This window comes from Capricornis sumatraensis, chromosome 2 (genome assembly GCF_032405125.1).
Source record: "Capricornis sumatraensis isolate serow.1 chromosome 2, serow.2, whole genome shotgun sequence".
Lineage (NCBI taxonomy): Eukaryota > Metazoa > Chordata > Mammalia > Artiodactyla > Bovidae > Capricornis > Capricornis sumatraensis.
Genome location: NC_091070.1, coordinates 118,131,731 through 118,150,421, shown reverse-complemented (window position 1 = coordinate 118,150,421; position 18,691 = coordinate 118,131,731). Strand labels below are relative to the sequence as shown.

At 49.1% G+C, this 18,691-nt stretch overlaps 1 protein-coding gene across 4 annotated transcripts; it reads right to left on the bottom strand.

The window, feature by feature from the left end:
* Positions 1-11,145: 11,145 nt before the first annotated feature.
* S100A16 (S100 calcium binding protein A16) lies at positions 11,146-17,605 on the bottom strand. Of its 4 annotated transcripts, XR_011144434.1 has the most exons (4): positions 17,454-17,605; positions 12,131-12,308; positions 11,578-11,853; positions 11,146-11,298 (listed from the first exon to the last, which is right to left on the bottom strand). XR_011144434.1 is itself a non-coding variant. In XM_068965562.1 (3 exons), exons 2-3 carry the CDS (start codon positions 12,281-12,283, stop codon positions 11,695-11,697), a joined length of 312 nt encoding a protein of 103 aa, XP_068821663.1. In that variant the 5' UTR covers positions 12,284-12,308; positions 17,454-17,605; the 3' UTR covers positions 11,146-11,694. The 4 variants fall into 4 exon arrangements, 3 of the variants coding, with proteins under 3 accessions (XP_068821663.1, XP_068821664.1, XP_068821665.1); XM_068965562.1 differs by having other exon boundaries at positions 11,146-11,853; XM_068965563.1 differs by lacking the exon at positions 17,454-17,605 and adding an exon at positions 13,046-13,128 and having other exon boundaries at positions 11,146-11,853.
* Between the last annotated feature and the right edge of the window lie 1,086 nt (positions 17,606-18,691).

The following is an 18,691-nucleotide window of genomic DNA, read 5'->3' as shown; positions in this document are numbered from 1 at the left end:
GTTTTTGTGTTAAAAAAAAAAAAACATTAAATTTAAAATATTTTAAATAAATTAAAAAAAAAACAGAATGTGATGCTGGAGAAGATGCTTCAGAGTCCCTTGGACAGCAAGGAGATCAAACCAGTCAATCTTAAAGGAAATCAACCCCAAATATTCTTTGGAAGGACTGATGCTGAAGCTGAAGTTCCAATACTTTGGTCACCTGATGCGAAGAGCTGACTCATTGGAAAAAACCTTGATGCTGGGATAGATTGAGGGCAGGTGGAGAGGGGAGGACAGAGGATGAGATGGTTGGATGGCATCACCAATTCAATGGACATGAGTTTGCGCAAACTCCGGGAGATAGTAAAAGACAGGGAAGCCGGCCATGCCGCACTTCATGGGGCTGCAGAGTCAGACACGACTTAGTGACTGAACAACAACAAAATTAAAAAAAAAAAAAAAACAGGTGAAAATATACCAGGTAAATATAAAGCATAAGAAATACCAGGGGCACTTCTCTGGTGGTCCAACGGCTAAGACTCTGCACTCCCAATGCAGGGCGCCCAGGCTCCACCCCGTCAGGGAGCTAGATCCAACATCCTGCAACGAAGACTGACTGCAGCCAAATAAATACATAAACACTTGCTGGTTTTTTAAAGAAATATCAGGGGAGTAATTTTGATGTGTGATAAAAGAGAATTCAAGTTGAAAAAATATAAGAAACAAGAGGAACATAATACAAGAAAATACCAACATCATGAACATACAAACACCAGTAATATCGCCCCAAACTATATAAAGCAACAGCCAACAAAACTTCTGGAAGAAATAAACAAAAATTATGGTTAGAAATTGTAATCCACTCTTCTCGGAAACTGATTAAGGAGACAAAAAATAAACAGATATAAAATGGCTGAATGATGTTATTGGTAAATTCATACTATTAGTCTATGCTGCTGCTGCTAAGTTGCTTCAGTCGTGTCCGACTCTGTGCAACCCCATAGACGGCAGCCCACCAGGCTCCCCCGTCCCTGGGATTCTCCAGGCAAGAACACTGGAGTGGTTGCCATTTCTTTCTCCAATGCATGAAAGTGAAAAGTGAAAGTGAAGTCTCTCAGTTGTGTCTGACTCTTAGCGACCCCATGGACTGCAGCCCACCAGGCTCCTCCAACCATGATATTTTCCAGGTAAGAGTGCTGGAGTGGGGAGCCAGTGCCTTCTCCGCTATTAGTCTATACGTATATATAAAATTCTACACTCAACAAAAAGAAAATAAACACACGTGGATCCTGTAATATTGAATAAACTCTAGGATGCAAAAGAAGTCTCAATAGGTTCCAAAGAATCATTATTACACAGGTTATAATTATGTTTCCTTATTGTAATACAACAAAAATTTTAACTAATAGGTAATAAAATAGTTTTAAAAGAAATAGAAAAAAAATAAAAAGGGCCCTAGTGTTCATCAACAGTATAGAGAAATAAATTAGAGCATATTTAAACAATGAAATATGATACAGTAATGAAAACAAATCACCTCCATCAATATGGATAAAACAAGAGAGGAAGTTGCAAAAGACTCTCTGCATTACAGTACTATTTACTTAAAGTGCAAGCACATGCAATACTAAATAACATATTGCTTAGGAATATGTATATATGTGATCAAAATTATCTTTTTTAACCAAGAGAATCGTAAACACAGAATTGGGGATGGTGATGTATGAGGGCAAACTTTGCCACCACAAAATGAGTCCCTTTGGCTTGAAGATTCATTTAATTTTAAGAAACATAAGATTCAGAAAGTCTTTCTTTTTTGTTGCTGTTCTTCAGTCACTAGGTCGTGTTCAACTCAAGATCCCATGATCTGCAGCACGCCAGGCTCCTCTTTCCTCCACTATCTCCTTTGCTGCTGCTGCTAAGTCACTTCAGTCGTGTCCGACTCTGTGAGACCCCATAGACAGGAGCCCACCAGGCTCCGCTGTCCCTGGGATTCTCCAGGCAAGAACACTGGAGTGGGTTGCCATTTTCTCCTCCAATGCATGAAAGTGAAAAGTGAAAGTGAAGTCACTCAGTCATGTCCAACTCTTAGCGACCCCATGGACTGCAGCCCACCAGGCTCCTCCATCCATGGGATTTTCCAGGCAAAAGTGCTGGAGTGGATTGCCATTCCCTTCTCCAACTATCTCCTTTAGTTTGTTCAAAACTCATGTCCATTGAGTCACTGATGCTATCTAACCATCTCATCCTGTGCCACCCTCTTCTCCTTTTGCCTTCAATGTTTCCCAGCATCAGGGTTTTTTCTAATGACCCAGCTGTGTGCAACTTTTTACCTCCCCCTTAGCTGCCGAAACTATATGTGTTTATTTTTTGGTTGAGCTGGATATTTGTGGCCTTGCGTGGGTTTTCTCTGGCTGCAGCCAGCAGCGGTGGGGGAGCGAGGAGGGAGGGGTGCTACTCCGCCTTGCAGCGCCCTGGCTTCACATTGAGCAGCTTTTCCTGTTACAGAGAACAGGCTTTAGGCGCCTGGGCTTCAGTGGTTTTGGCACAGAGACTCAGCAGTTGTGGCGCGTGGGCTTAGTTGCTCCACAGCATGTGGAATCTTCTGGAACCAAGGATCAAATCCATGTCCCCCTGCACTGGCAGGTGGATTCCTACCCAGTGCGCCACCTAAAGAATTTAGATAAAAGCCAAAACAAAGCTATCACCAAAGATATCTGCAGAGAATCTAGGCTAGGTGTGGTAGGGCAAGATCAGAGTCCATTCGTGTCCCATTGTCTCCTCATGGCCCAGCAAACATTTATTTACCAAATATTTGCTTTTCTATCTCTGAATTATCTTCCCTCCCTCTGAAGTTCCAAACCACTGCCCCCCAAATTCCTCTTTTGTCTTTGGTTGAAGATGTTACTCAAAGTGAGGGTTTTGCCCATTCTGGTGAGATACTAATATTCGGTTTTCCTGGGTCTCTCCCACATATACGTATTATTAAACTTTTGTTTGATTTTCTCCTGTGAATTGGTCTCATGTCAATTCAATTCTTAGACCAGCCAGGAGAACCTAGGAGGGCAGAGGAAAATTTCTTCCACCTCAACACTGGCTACAGCTGCGGAGAAGGTCAGTGCAATAAAGGATTGCACATGGAGGCCTTCACCTAGATCTGTCCGTTTTGATTGTTTTAAGGGACCTAAAGCAAATATTTTTTAATGTTTAAATTCAGAAAAGATTATGATTGGATGCTGTGCTATTTTCTGTACTTTTCTATATACATGAAATATTTCATCATTTAAAGAGTAGAAAAAGAAAATGAAAGGAGAGAGCGTCCATGAAGGGAAAGTAAGCCATAGACAAGGCAGAAAAAGTTGTTTAGCCTGAGATTTTCCCTTGGAACTCGCATCGGCAGCAAATGGAGGAGCCATGTCTACAGGGTACAGAGAAAAAGAATGTAGGACCTGAGAATTTTATGCCCTGCCAAGCAGCAAGTCTCAAGCTGAAAGAACTCAGGAAATACAGAAGCCAAGAGCCTTTTGAAATCCAATCAACCAAATAATTACTCACATAAAGGATGCTGAAATGAAGCCAGGCTAAAAGGTCTGTTTGTGAGTGCTGAATTCATAGAACTAAAACTAAACTTGCCTTGGAAATCGTGGTTACAAAAACAGAATGTAAATATTGTATACGTCAACAGTTTAAAATTAACTAATATAACTCTCAGCAGTTGGTAGATTGGGAGAGGGGAAATGGAAGGAAGCATAAATATACTGTTTTCCTCATCCTTCTGGTAGGTGATGAGCAATTGTTTTTTTATCTCTGACTCTTTTACATGTTAATATTTCTTATGATGAAAAATAACTTACCTGAAATTCAGTAATTTGTTCATTTTCCCTCTGCTACTTGTCCCTTTTATCTACAAGCAAAACTTAAAATAGCTTCTTTTATTATAAATAACATGTACTGTGTTCCCATTTTTGTAACTTTTTCTTCTGTCATCTATCTGTCAGTCTTTCTAGCTGTCTGTACTGATGGAGAGAGCGCCAAATGGTATTCAACAAATGGTTAATGCTTATTTCTGGACAGTGGGATAGTGATTAATTTTTTTCTTTCTTCTCTGTAACTTGCTGTTTAATTTATTGTTCTTGTTGCTGCTACTGATGGATATGGGTAATGGGCATTCCTTTAGAAGGAGAAAAGATGACCTTGGCAGTTATTTCAAGAATGAATTGAAGCAGGATTTGTGGGAAGCAGAGAAGACTGGCCCTTGCAGTGACAGGGAGATAGTGATGGCTTTGAAATGATGGGAAGGGTGGTGGTTCAGTGGTTAAGACTCTGTGCTTTTATTGCATGGGGCACGGGTTTGATCCCTGGTCAAGGAACTAAGATCCTGCATGTCACATGGCCAAAAGCATTTTTTTTAATTTTTAATTAAAAAATTAATGAGGTGATGGGAAGGGCATTATAGAGAGAAAGAAGTAAATATTTTGAGATTTGTTTTTAAATAAAAGAACTTGCCTATCAATTAGGTATGGTGAGTAAGATGTAAGAAAGAACCCAGGAAGACTTCTGGATTTGACTTGAGCATGTGCAGGTGATAGCACCATTAACATGGGAGGTGGGGTTGAGGACATGGATCACCAGGGAGAACCAAGAGTTTTTTGTTGGACTTGGTCAATTTCATGTACTGTGAGTCATCCACATGGAAGTTCACTTGTTCAACAAATACTCTGTGTGTGTGTGTCTGTGTGTGTGTGTGTGTGCACGTGCTCAGTTGTATCCGACTCCTTGTGACCCTGTGGACTATAGCCCGCCAGGCTCCTCTGTCCATGGGATTTCCCAAGCAAGAATACTGGAGAGTGGGACATGGAAGCAAGCTAGATGTCCATCAGCAGACGAGTGGATAAGAAAGCAATGGTACATATACACAGTGGAGTATTACTCGCCATTAAAAAGAATACATTTGAATCAGTTCTAATGAGGTGGATGAAACTGGAGCCTATTATACAGAGTGAAGCAAGCCAGAAAGAAAAACACCAATACAGTATACTAACGCATATATATGGAATTTAGAAAGGTGATAATGATAACCCTGTATATGAGAGACAGCAAAAGAGACACAGATGTATAGAACAATTTTTTGGACTCTGTGGGAAAGGGAGAGGGTAGGATGATTTGGGAGAATGGCATTGAAACCTGTATAATATCATATGTGAAGCGAATCGCCAGTCCAGGTTCGATGCATGCCTTGGGGCTGGTGCACTGGGATGACCCAGAGGGATGGTACGGGGAGGGAGGTGGAAGGGGGGTTCAGGAGGGGGAACGCGTGTACACCTGTGGCAGATTCATGTTGATGTATGGCAAAACCAACACAATATTGTAAAGTAAAAAAAAAAAAGAATACTGGAGTGGGTTGCCGTTTCCTTCTCCAGGAGATCTTCCCAATCCAGGAATTGAACCCAGTCTCTTGCGTCTCCTGCATTGGCAGGCAGGTTCTTTACCACTGAGCCACCTGGGAAAACCCAACAAATATTAAGTACTTACTATGTGCTAGGCACCGGGGGCCACTGCAGTGACCAAGTGAGACAATGAAATCTTCCCTTGTGGTGCTTGCAATACCCAGTGAAGAAAAAGTGAAAACACGTGGAATTTTAGAGGTCTTGAGTGCCATGAGGAAAGATAAAGCAGGGCGTGCGAATAGGGTATACCAGCCTGCGGGGAGGTTCAGTTTTAGCTAAACTGATCAGGAAGGCTCTACTGAGAGAGTGACATTTGACCAAAGACCTTAAGTAGAGAAGGGAGATGCCACGGGACTATCTGGGGAAGACAACTGTGCTCTAGTACTGAAAGAAGGGGTTGTGAAAACCCCTCTTTATAGGCAGACTTTCGATTGGTAACTGAAGTGGGGGGGGGTTGGGGGCACGTTTTGTAGGACTGAACCCTTAACTGGTGGGTCTGATGCTGTCTCCTGGTAGATAAAAGTGTCAGAATTGAGCTGAGTTTAGGACGCCCTGCTTGGTGACGTGGGGGGAAAACTCACACTCTAAAATTGGAATTGTTGTCAGAATTGCAGATGCCCTTTAGACAGAACCTCTTCTCTTCTCATTTCACTCTCTAGCCCTTGCAAGCTCATCCATGCCCAATGCTTAGGTTTCCGTCTATACGTTTCAGCTTCTCAACCTGCCAATCCAGCCCTGTCCTCTGAACTCTGGATGTGTATATCCAACGACTCCTTTGACATTACTACGTAAAACTAAACCTGCTATATCCACACACCTACTCCCCCAAATCTAGGCCTCCTCCAGTTTTCCCTGTGGCAATAAATGGCACCACCATCCATCTGGTTTTGCAAGTCAGAAATATAGGTCTCCTGGACACCTGCCTCTTCCTGGTCCATTATGCCCAGTCCATCAAGACCTGATGATTTTACCCCCTAAATCTCTCACAGATGCATCTGCTTCTCACATCTCCCCACCACCCATCTCCCCACAACTCACCGTTCTTTATCTCTGTTTTATTCTTCTTTACACACCATATGATTTCCTTGTTTGCTTGCTGCTCATGTATCTCCACCTGACTAGACTCCAAGCTCCCCAGAGACAGAATACCGGCCGGCAGGTAGTGAGCACTAAACAAGTACATGCTGACTGGGGTAAATGAGCCTGCACGCTCACTCTCTCCACCGGAGTTCAGGAGACAACTGTAGCTGAGAGCCGAAGCTCCCAAATTAGACTGCCTGGGTCCCACCGCTTATCACTTGTATGATCTCTGGTAAGTTATGCAACTTCTCTGTGCCTCGGTTTCCTCACCTGTCAAATGGGGATAACAGAAGTACTTACTTCACTGGGTTCTGGGGATTGGGGATTAGGGTTTTAATATGTGTGAAACACTCAGAACAGTGCCTGTATAGAGTACGTTTGTTTGTTTAGTTGCTAAGTCGTGTCTGATCCAACTCTTTGCGGTGCTCTGGACTGCAGCCCACCAGGTTCCTTTGTCCATGGGATTTCCCAGCAAGAGTAGGGGAATTAGCTGCTGTTTCATTCTCCAGGGGATCTTTCTGACCCAGGGATCAAAACCACATCTCCTGCATTAGGCAGATGGATTCTTAACCACCGAGTCACCCCTTGTTGTTCAGTCATTCAGTTGTGTCTGACACTTTGTGACCCCATGGACTGCAGCATGCCAGGCTTCCTTGTCCTTCACTGGAGAAAACCAGAGAGCCACCAGAGAAACCTCGTATAGAGTAAGTACTCAGTAACAATTAACTATTATTTGTTCAAATATCTCTTCACTGGTCTCCCTGCCCCTACTTTACCCCCTCTCTTAATCTTTTCCATGTGGCAAAATAAGTGAACATTTTCAAAATGCAAATCTGAGCACATCACACACCCAAGTGCGAACACATGTGCGCCCACAAACACACACACACACACACACACACACACACACACACACACACACATGCTCACATTGCTGGAAAAAACCATTCAGTGTCTGTCAATCCTTAACATGCCCCTTAGGGACCTCTCCAGCCTCATCTTGTTATTGGGCTTTAGCCACACTCACTTTCCCTCAGTTAAAAGGAGCTTCCTGTCACAGAAACTTTGCATATGATGGTCTTTCTATTTGGGTAGCACTTCTTCCCAACTTTACTTTCACAATCTTCCCCTTGCCTGGATAACTTTTGCTTATCTTTTAAATCTCAAGGGTCACTTCCACAAGGACACTCCCCACTCCCAGACTAAATCAGGTTTCTTTGTTTAAAAATACTATAGGGAATTCCCTAGTGGTCCAGTGTTTGGAATTCCCTATGGTCCAGTGTTTGGAATTCCCTAGTGGTCCAGTGTTTGGAATTCCCTATGGTCCAGTGTTTGGAATTCCCTATGGTCCAGTGTTTGGAATTCCCTATGGTCCAGTGTTTGGAATTCCCTATGGTCCAGTGTTTAGGATTCAGTGCTTTCACTATCATGACCCAGGTGTGATCCCTGATCCAGGAACCAAGATCCCACAAGAGGCCTGATGCAGGAAAAAAAAAAAAATTGCTGTAAATATGATCCCTTGGCAGTTGACCTCAGTTTGTAATCATCCACTTGTTTGTGTGATTGCATGGTTATTTGTTGTCTTCTCTAAACTGAAAGTCCCATAAAATCAGGAAACGTATTTTTCCTTCTCTTTTTACTGCACTATCTACTGTGCCTGGCACATACAAGTACTATATTCATTTTTTTTAATTTTTATTTATTTTTTTGGCCGCACTGCTGGGATGGAACACACGCTCCTTACACTCCTACCAGTGGAAGCTCGAATTCTTAACAACTGGACCAGGGAAGACCCCAAAGTACTATGCTCTGAATGAGTAAATGAATAAATAAATGAATGTGTCCTCAGCAGAAGCAACCACAACCACCATCCAGGGCCTGTAAGGGGCTTAAATGCTTCATAATCACTGGGGCCAAGATACAGACCAGAGCCTCTGCCCTTCGGGCAGTCCACACAGAGTTAGTAATAGCAGGGGCCTGAGCACAGGTCCACTGGTCAGATCAGTAGCATGTCTGTAAGTCACGTCACTTCTCTGAGCCTCGAAATCTTCACCTGTAAAACATGGATTATGATTCCCATCTCATAGGGCTGCCAGGAGGACCACAACAGCCTTGGATGAGAAAAGTTTTTTAAAACTTTTAACGCTGGACTTACAGAAAGGACTGTTTTGTTTTCTGAAAGGGACTTTACTAGGAATAGAAATGGAATGGAAAACCAAAATGTATAGGAAATACAAAAGCTGACCCAGGTGGTTTTAGGGTTCTTTCCCTAATGTGGCAAGATAAGCCAGGTTCTCACCCTGTAGAAAGACAAGCCTGGAGATACATGGGTTTGATGGGCACAGTTTATTGGGTACCCACCCCCTTAGTCCCAATAGTTTAGACACTAGGCCAGGCCAGTGTGAGACCTCAGACAGAGGGACCCTTCTCAGCTCCACTGTGGGACCCCCACAGGAGCCTGTTTCTGGGCCCCATCCCCCTGCTCTGCTCAGGCCCTGCTCAGGCCATCTGGTCCCTGACTCCTGGGTGAGAGAGAAAGCCTGGCCCTTTGCTGGCCCCAGCACTCCCCAGGGAGGCCTCCAGCTGAGCTGCCTGACCTCGAAGTGGCTGCTTTTGTTCCTTTGGGGCCTCTCTGGCTCCAGGCCCTGGAGCCCAAGCAGTGACTGTTGGTAAGCTTCTCTGACCTCCACTGAACTCAGTGTCATCTCCAGTGCTCTAGGGTTACACTTAGAACCCTCTAAAAATAAGCTGCTAACTGGGGTCACACATCTGCCCATTTCCCACCTGCTGTTCTAAACTCTTGATGGGTAAAGTGCTGGTCTCCAGGCACAAACCAGGGACAGTGAAGGGAGCTCTATTCTGAGTTGGCCCTGGGATCTTTCATGGCATCTTCACACCTTAGGCTTTAAGGAACTGCCACATCAAGTCCTTGGCAAAAGCCTTGAACACAGAAAACTATAAAATATTGCTGAAAGAAATTAAGGAAGTCACAAATAAAGGGAAAGACATCCCAGATTCATGCATTGGAAGACTTAACATAGTTTAGTGTTCATACTATCCAAAGTGACCTAGAGATTAAATGAAATCCCTATCAAAATCCCAATGGCATTTTTTTTCAGAAATAGAGAAAAACTATCCTAAAATTCATATGGAATCTCAAAAGACCCCAAGTAATCAAAACAATCTTGAGAAAGAAGAATGAAGCTGGAGGCCTCACACGTCCTGATTTCAAAACACATTACAAAGCTACAGTAATCCAAACAGTATGAACAGGCAAAGAGACAGACGTACAGGCCAATGGGCCAGAATGGAGAGCCCAAAACCACACCCTCATATATTTGATTGACTGATTTTCAATAAGGATATCAATACCACACAATGGGAAAGTGATAGTCTCTTCAACAAATGGTGTTAGGAAAACTGGATATTCATATACAAAGGAATGACTCTGGAGCCTTACCTTACACCATATACAAAAATTAACTCAAATGGGAACCTAAACATGGACCTGAAACTAAAAACTCATAGAAGAAAACTTAGGGAGACATCCTCAGGACATTGTACCAAGCAAATACTCCTTGACATCAAATACTTTGGCCACCTGATGCAAAAAAACTGACTCATTGAAAAAAAGACCCTGATGCTGGGAAAGATTCAAGGCAGGAGGAGAAGGGGACGACAGAAGATGAGATGGTTGGATGGCATCGCCGACTCAATGGACGTGAGTTTGAGCAAGCTCCGGGAGCTGGTGATGGACAGAGAGGCCTGGCGTGCTGCAGTCCATGGGGTCGCAAGGAGTCAGTCAGACACGACCGAGTGACTAAGTTGAACTGAACTGACGACACCAAAAAAAGGTAACAAAAAGCAAAAAAAAAAAAGAAACCAAGTAAACAAGTAGACAAATGGCACCATATTAAACATATAGTTTGACCGCAAGCTCATACTGACGCAGGTCACTTTTAGAAGGTTGAGGATCTATAATGGATTCCAATAAAACTATGAAACTGTTTATGACTGCACATCTTTTGAAAAACCTTAAACATTGGGGTACATTTCCTGGAGTTAAAAACCACTGATCCAGAGCCCTGCAGGCTGGCCCTCCTGCCCTATTTCTCCTGGGGGCATGTGCCGTCTTTCCGTGGCAGGGAAGAAACACAGAAGCTGTCATTGTCCCCCACATCAGGTGTAACACCTAACTCTGGCCTCCAACACCCCTCTTTCTTTGCACCCCACTTCCTCATCCCATAGACTTCTCTGTGTACTAGAATCATCTATTGGTGAGACTTCAGTATCTCAGTCTTACTCATGATTCAACGTGAGAGCTGTGGCCCCCTCTCCTGGAACTGCACTGAGAACTAAACGGGATGTACTGTGTGCCCAGAAGTTGAATGTGAGTTGAGTTTGGGCTAAGAGGGCCCAGAGGTAATGACATGTGACCTTGGCCCTTCAAGGAGGAGGGAAGAAGTTGCTGGCCTATTGCTGACAGCACCTGCAAGGTCCCAGAGTCCTTCTTTCTTCCTCTGCCCTTGGGGTTTCTCAGGAGATTCCCCCTAGTTGCTCCCTTGCCTGAGGGCCCGTGGCAAAGATCACCAAAGCACGAGGAGGTTCCAAGGCATGGAAAGGCTTTAATAAACATGACAAGGGGACAGGGGGAGGGGGAGGAAAACTCTAGATCCAGCCTTTTTCCCATTTCAGCGGTTGCAGAGGAGGGAGCGGGCTCGACCCTGTTCCCAGACGCAGAGGCAGCTGGAGGACAATCCCTGGAAGTCTCCTGTACCCAGCAGAGGGGCTGAGGGGAGAGGGAGAGAGAAGTCCTTGCTGGTGCTGCCAGGAACCCCGGAGACCTGAAGCAGCAAGCTGACCTCTGAGGTCAGGAGAGGCCCGGAATCAGGCAGGAACAGCGGAAGTCAGAAGGGTAGATGGACTGAACAGGTAGGGAAACTCTTGGGTCCCCATACAGCATTGTCACAGAGGGGCCCCAGGGTCCGCTGGCTCCAGGGACTGAGACCCACAGGGAGGCACCCCCAGCCTGAGACACTCACAAAGGGGCCCTGACGTTTCCCCTTACCCTGTTCAGCTCTGCTCCGAAGAGGGTCTAGAGGGAGAGGGGAGGACGGGGCCTGCCTGGGTGGGCAGAGGAGGGAGCCTAGGACGGGCACGGGGGGGAGGGATGGCGGGAGGGCCTCTAGCTGCTGCTCTGCTGCTCCTGCTGGCGAACAAGGTTGGCGATAGGACTAGTGATGCCGCCTATCAAGGTCCAGTACTCGTCAAAGCTGATGCGTCCGTCGTGGTTGGCATCCAGGTCCTGGATGAGCTTGTCAGCAGCCTTCCGGTTCCCCGTGTCCTGGGGGAGAGTCAAGGATCAGCAGTGCTGACGGGCAGCTCTACAGCGGCCCCAGGCAGGACCCCAGGCCTGGGCTGCTGCTGCCTTTGGGAAATGGGAACAGAGCCCTCACTGGCTCAGGCCTGGGCACACTGAAGACAGAGGTCTGCGTGGGGTTGAGACCCTGGTTTTGGGGGGAACTCCGAAAGGACAGAGAAAACGGTCGGGAAGGTCACCCAGAGGGGACAGGGCTTTGGCGGCTGAGGAGGGCCAGGCCCTTGGGTGGGAGGAACCTCACCGTCAGCATATGGTTGAGCTCTTTCTGAAGCATCTTCCGGAAGCTGCTCTTGCTGATCTTGTTCTTGACCAGGCTGTGCTTGGAGACGTATTTGTAGAAGTTTTCCACCAGGACGACCACCGCCTTCTCTAGCTCCGTGTAGGAGTCCGCCATCTCACTGTCTCACGCCTCACAGGGCCTGGTCGTCAGGATGAGGGGAAGAGAGGACAGCTCACAGACCACATCTCTGCCTAGGTCTTCCAGCCCCTGTCCTCCCGCTGGTCCCACCCCCTGGGCGCCTGGACCCCCATGCTGGCCAGCCAGACCCCAGACCTTGGGAGGAGGCAGGGAAAGGAGAACCCAAGAACCCAGGGTGGAGGTGGGCCTGGAATGAGAACTATGTGTCTCCTCTCATCCAGGTGATCTCCAGCTCAACCGCCTCAGCAGGTCTTCCAGGCTCCTCCCGAGCCCCAGGCACTGGGCTTGTCAGAGCCCCAGAGAGAAGAGAGGATCCGTGGGAAGACAGAGAGTGCCAGCACCCCTCCCTCCTCCCTCTCCATACCCGGCCTACCCAGGGTCCTTGCCCCGGGAGCAAGTAGCAGCTAGAAACTGATAGGATGGGCCGCGGGAGCTGGGGAGGGGCAGGAGCCGTGTCCCCCACCCCCCCAGGTGGCCTGAGTCCTGGCCCCAGGCCTCAAAGCAGGAGACTTGGACCTAGGATCTCCCTAACCCTTCAGCTGGGCTCCAGGACAGTACGTTCAGGGTCTCAGGCCACAGCTGTCCTTCTCTGGTTAAACAATATCCTGATCCACCAGGTCAGGCTTTGTGCAGGACCCCAGCCACCCCCGGCTAGCCTAACGTCCCTCATACCCACCTCGAAATATACAGTAGGATCCAAGGACCGCCCCGCCCCCGCCCCCCCGCCCCCACTATTACCTAAGGAGGAGCCAGGCCTGGTCCTGCCCCAGCTGGAGACAGCTGGAGATGGAGCCTCCGCGGCCAGCCAGAGGCTACACACGTCACCCCCTCGCCCCAGGACAAAAGGCACTCACATTCCAAGCGGATACAGCCAACAGAATAACAGGATATGAGGGGAGCAGGCGGATCTACTCTGTGAGTCACCACCCATGCCCGGAGCCCCCCCAAGTGAACCCTGGCAAATGAGCCTTCCCTCCCACCCCCAAGCCCAAGGATGAGTTGCAGCCGCCTTGCCCGTTGGTCCTGGCTCTGGACGGCGGACACCGTTATCGGGGCAGCCTGTGGTTCGCTTTGGAAGGGAGGTCTGCTTCCCCGGCCCACCACAGCTCCCACCCCTGCCACCTGCTCTCTAATCCCCTCTTGGCCCTCCATCCCTCTTCCTGGGCCCTTTACCCTGACCTCCCCACCTAGCTGAAGCCTGCCCAAGCCACGCCTCCTGGGGGAGGTTGCCCTGGCCCTTGCCATCAGTACCCTCCTCCCCTGGCTCCCACAGACTCTCAGCCACTGTCGGCTGGGCCCACTAGCTAGTGTGGCTGCAATCTCTTCCAGGATCTTCTCTCCTCAGACACCAGACATTCCTTGAAGCAAGGATGGTGTTTCTTATATGCAGCCATTGCGTTTCCAGAACCAAACAGTAGGACACGGAGACTTTGGGACCACTTTTAAATATCCAAGATAAACAACCGTCTCTGCATCTCCCCTTGCCCACATGACCTGGCCAATGCCTTGCTCAAGGTAGAGGTTCTATAAATATTCCACCTCCTTCCAGCCCTGACACCAGGTAGCCAAGGTCCCTGACCACCCTTCTAAGATGTCTCTTCTATGAAACTTCTTCTAAAGGAAGGGTGAGATTCAGCAGGACAAAGCCAGGATGCAGGAAGGAAGGAGAGTTGAGAGGGAGAGGGGTCAGGCTGAGGCGACTCTAACCAGGAATTCTCCCCTTCTCTCCCCTGTCTCATGCACCTGACCATCTGGCCTGTGGCCAGAAGGATGAAATATGGAACCAGAACTACAGGAAACCATACTCTTTTTCCAGTGAAAGTGAAAAGTGAAAGTGTTAGTCGCTCAATTGTGTGCAACTCTTTGCAACCCCCATAGACTATATATAGCCCGCCAGGCTCCTCTGTCCATGGAATTCTCCAGGTAAGAATACTGGAGTGGGTTGACATTCCCTTCTCCAGGGGATCTTCCTGACCCAGGTCTCCCGCACTGTAGGCAGATTCTTTTCTATCTGAGCCACCAGGGAAGTCCTCTTTATTTATTGTGTGTAATTGTTGGTTCAATGTTTACACCTCTGTGAGACTTTCATACAAATGTTCTAACATTTACAAATGAAGACAAAAGTATTTCAGTCCATGAACTGTCTGCCTTCCTGCCCCTGGATGGGGAATGGCCCAGGCCTCCGACCAGTATTCCTGAGGATTCTTGAAGCTGCACTCATGTCAGCAAGAATTTTATCAACTACTCCCAACTAACCTTGGGAGTGGGAGAAAGTTCAGAGAACCCTCGACTTTACCCATCCCAGACCTTGTTCCCCAAATGAGGAATCCTGTGGGAAATAAGAATAGGAAAGGGAGGGACTCCCCTGGTGGGAGGATGGATGAGAATCTGCCCACCAGTGATATGGGTTCGATCACTGTTCCAAGAAGATTCCACCTGGAGCAGAACAACTAAGCCCAGGGAACACAACTCCTGAGCCTGCACGTTCCAGAGCCTGAGAGCCGCAACTGCTAAAGCTCTCCTGCCTACAGCCTGCAAGAGAAGCCCCCACAAGGGGAAACCTGAACGGCGTGACTAGAGAGTCGTTGCACTCACCCCAGCTAGAGAAAGCCCATGCACATCGACAAAGACCCAGTGCAACCATAAGTAAATAAATAAACAATTTTAAAAAAAACAAGGAGAGCAAAGGGAAAGAGATGGGTTTGGGGGCAATGTGCCTCTGTCCCTCTCTGGTCACCCACTCCCCTCCCACCACCTGCCTTCTTGGAGCCCAGTCCTGCCCTTCCTTTTTATCATGTCTCAGCCTCTACCTGGCAAGGCATTGGTGAGCTCCCAGGAGACATCTCAGCACCTACTGTCAAGCACACAGTCACCCAGAGAGGTGGGCTTCAGATCCCAGGCTTCCCAAAACTCCCCACCCCACCTTCTAGTCAACCGGACAACTCCGGAGTTAAAAAATGCTCTTCTGAAGTTTTTCTAAAGGAAAGATATCAGAGGCTAATAGTCAGGTGTCATCACACCTCCCTCCCCTGGGGGCCAGGAGACAGGCTTCCTCACTACACCCATGCCAAGGTCACCTGCCCCTCCTGCCTACCCAGTCCTCCAACCAGCCAGGCCAGAGGGTCCCCAGACAAGGGGCTGGGGGGAAGGGAGGTGGTGGGCCTTCCCCTCATCCTGGGAAGGGCGGAGCAGGAGGTAACTCCTGCATTGACTTTCCTCTAAGCAGATCCTGTCCTGAGAGTGATGGAGGAGGTGGACAGTACTCTACAGCCTTCCAAAAAAGCAGGAATAGAAGGACTCATCCTCCGAAGGACCCTCTCAGTTGGGGCCCCCGACCTGCCGGCAAAGTTCTCACTGTCTGCACCTTGGCTGATTCATCATTGAGCAACCGAGAGGCCCCCACCCCCACCCCACCCACCTCAGCCCAGCTTGCTGACTTCTCCAAAAGCTCAAATTGCCCTGACACCACCTTCCTGGGTCTCAGTCACTCCAGCCCCACCCTCTCACCCCCAGGTGCTGGGCCCCACCCCTCCAAGGGCCTCTTCTTCACCCCCTCATCTCTTTAACTCCCCAGTCCCTTTCCGCATGGACCCCACACCCTCTAAAACTCACCTTTTCTTCCCCACTCCACACATACTTCTTGAGTCTTAAATTGTTCCCAAGTATTGGGATATGTCCCTAGACTCCTATCCCTGCTAGTCATCTCCCCTCTAGAGCCTAGTCCACCCTCAAGCCTAAATTTGGCATTCTCTGCAGCCCTTCCATTGACCTCACTCCTGCACCCACCATTCATTTGCTTACTCATTCATTCACTGACTCATTCATTCACTCATTCATTTCTTTCTCAATTCACTCATTTGCCCCAGCTGTCTGCAAAGCACGGGAAGGTAAAATCTAACACCAGGCTGGTAATGCTTTGCTCTGTACGCAAGGCTGTTCCGAACTACTTCTCCAGCCTCTACAACTCCACTCTCTGCGCCCCCTCCTCTAGCTCTTTTCCCGGTCCCAGAAGCTAATGTCTCAAACAAGTGTTCCTGCCTCACCCCTCCTCACCCTCACAGAACTCACAGCATCTAATACACAAATATACACAATCATAATAAGCAAGGAATTCTGCCATTTCTGATCCTCTCTGCTTGGGTGACCCATCTACCTTCCAAACGCTTCTGCTTTCAGAGTGTGTAGCTGGAGGAAGAAACCTGTTCATCTGAATTTTTTTTCCAGACAAGTTACGCTGGAGGAGCTTGCTGTGGACACACACACACTGCTGCACTTGGCCTCACCAACACCCAGCCAGCGTTGCCTCTCTAGTTGAAGGGGAAAGTGCGAGCCCTGCTCCCCAGCACTCCAGGGCTCCATCTCCCGGCATCCCTGCCCTCACCGCCACCCTCCTGGGCAGGGCAGGGCAGGGGAATGCTCCATAGGGCCGGTGGCTCCACCGAGCAAAGCAAGTCAAGCCAGAACCTGCCTGGGTCCTGAGGTAGGGGAGAAGCTGCCCAGTTTCCCAGTTCCTCTCCTACAACTCGGGCTCCAGGGGGCCTCACCCAGGTTTCTCCTGGTCTCACGGGCCCCTCCCAAGGAACAGCTCCCAGAGCACATGGGGCCAGCGTCTGGGACCTGCTGGAGTCAGAGGTACAGAGAGGCCACCCAGGTGCTGCCTCCCCTCCTCAGGCTGCTCTCAGACCCCCTGGGCCCTTCCTGGCTCCTCCTGGACTTCATCACCTGTTCCAGGACACAGGCCTCAGAGCCCAGCGAGGCCTGTCTGTGTCCAGGGTCTGGCTACTCCCCAACCCCCACCGACACACATCTGCCCTGAACTGTGAGAGAAAATCGGAGTGAAGCTCCTCAACGCTTTACCCGGTGGCCCAACCCAGGGAGAGGACCCCAGGCAGCTGCTGGGCTGGGGAAGGGGGTCTCACCACGGCATCCACTCCTCTGAAGGCCTCTCCAGCCCCCAACCCCACTAGAAAGCTCCATTCCCAAACTGGCTTTGGGGAAAGGTTAACAATTAACGAAATCTTCCTGCTCAGTCTTTGCAGGGCCCCTCTCCTCAGGCCCCCTTCACCGCCCCTTGTCCCGGCCTCCCAAGCCTGCGGGGGCCCCTCCGGCGGCCCCAGACCTCCCAGGACGGGCCTGAGGGGCTCACCTGCCTTCTCGGTCCACTTCCTCTCCTGCGGGGCTCTGGGGCCTGGGCTCTGGCACTGCCAAGCAGCTCCCCGCGCTCAGCCCAGCCAGGACTCCTCCCCGCTGCACTCCCAGATTCTGTCCCACTCCCTCCCGGCCCTGCCCGGCGGAGCTGGCTCGGTGGGGAGGTAGTCACTGAACTCCCTCTCGACTGGGCCCTGGGGTTGGGCCCTTGTTAAAGGGATACACACCTTTTTTAACACCCTTCCGCCCCCAGCCCAGAGGGAGTGGTGGAGGTGGCGCTCCCCCAACCCCACCCTCCTCGTCCCACAGGCTCCGAGCAGAATTTACAACTTTGAGAAAGGAAGGGAAGGACAGTCACCTGCCCTACTCACCTGGGGTCACTGGGAGTCCAGTTTCAGTGGCCCCTAACAGACAAGTTCAGTTAGCATTCCAGGCCAGCCTGGCTGGCCACAGAAAGTATTTATGACTGTTTGGGATTTCAAGAGTAATGCCCATTTCTGTCAGCTCCAGTCAGAAGGACCCAGAGTGTGGCTCCTCATCTTCCCCATTCAATGCACACATCCCTAGGACCTCAAATGCAACAGAGAATTCTTCTGAAAAGGACCCCCTCCATCCCTTTCCCTGAAATTCCATAGGACACTGGCCATGGATGTCCCAGAGGCAAAAGCTGACTCCAGGAGGGCCCCATCCCCCGTCCAGTGACTTCAGCTCCCTGGGCTCTCACTCTGCGTCAGCCTCTCTGTTGAGTAGCTACATCACATGTCCGATCTCATTTTACAGATGAGGAAACTGATACTCTGAGATGATGCCCCCAAGTTCCAAAGATAGTAAGCAGCAAAGCTGAGATTCAACCCCAGGTCGGTCAGCCTGTTTCTCAGCCTCGCGGCTCCCTTGCTGCTAGTCATGCAGGCCCCAGCACACCTGGGTTCACATCCTTTTCTCCCCGTGTGCAGACATGCCCCGCTCTCCTGCCGGAGGGCCAGGCCGCTGGCAAAGGACAGCTTGTCCCTCAGAAAGGACCAGGTCTCCCACCTTTCAGGCCTGGTGCCCTCAACCCCAATCCACGGGAGAGTGTGAGGCCCCCAGTCACTTCCGCTGCCGACCACTGCACCTCCGCACCACCAACGACTCTGCCACTCACCCCCACTCACCCCAACTCCTTACCCATGGACCCTTGGGATGGGAGGCAGACCAATCAAGACAACGTCTTTCATTTTTTTCCATTTTTTTTTTATT

Bases quoted from the DNA above. Each gene is read 5' to 3' on its own strand.
- S100A16 (XM_068965562.1), bottom strand. From the start codon at position 12,283: ATGGCGGACTCCTACACGGAGCTAGAGAAGGCGGTGGTCGTCCTGGTG. The intron at 11,854-12,130 runs GTGAGGTTCCTC...ACTCTCCCCCAG, and splicing joins AGCTCAACCATATGCTGACG to GACACGGGGAACCGGAAGGC.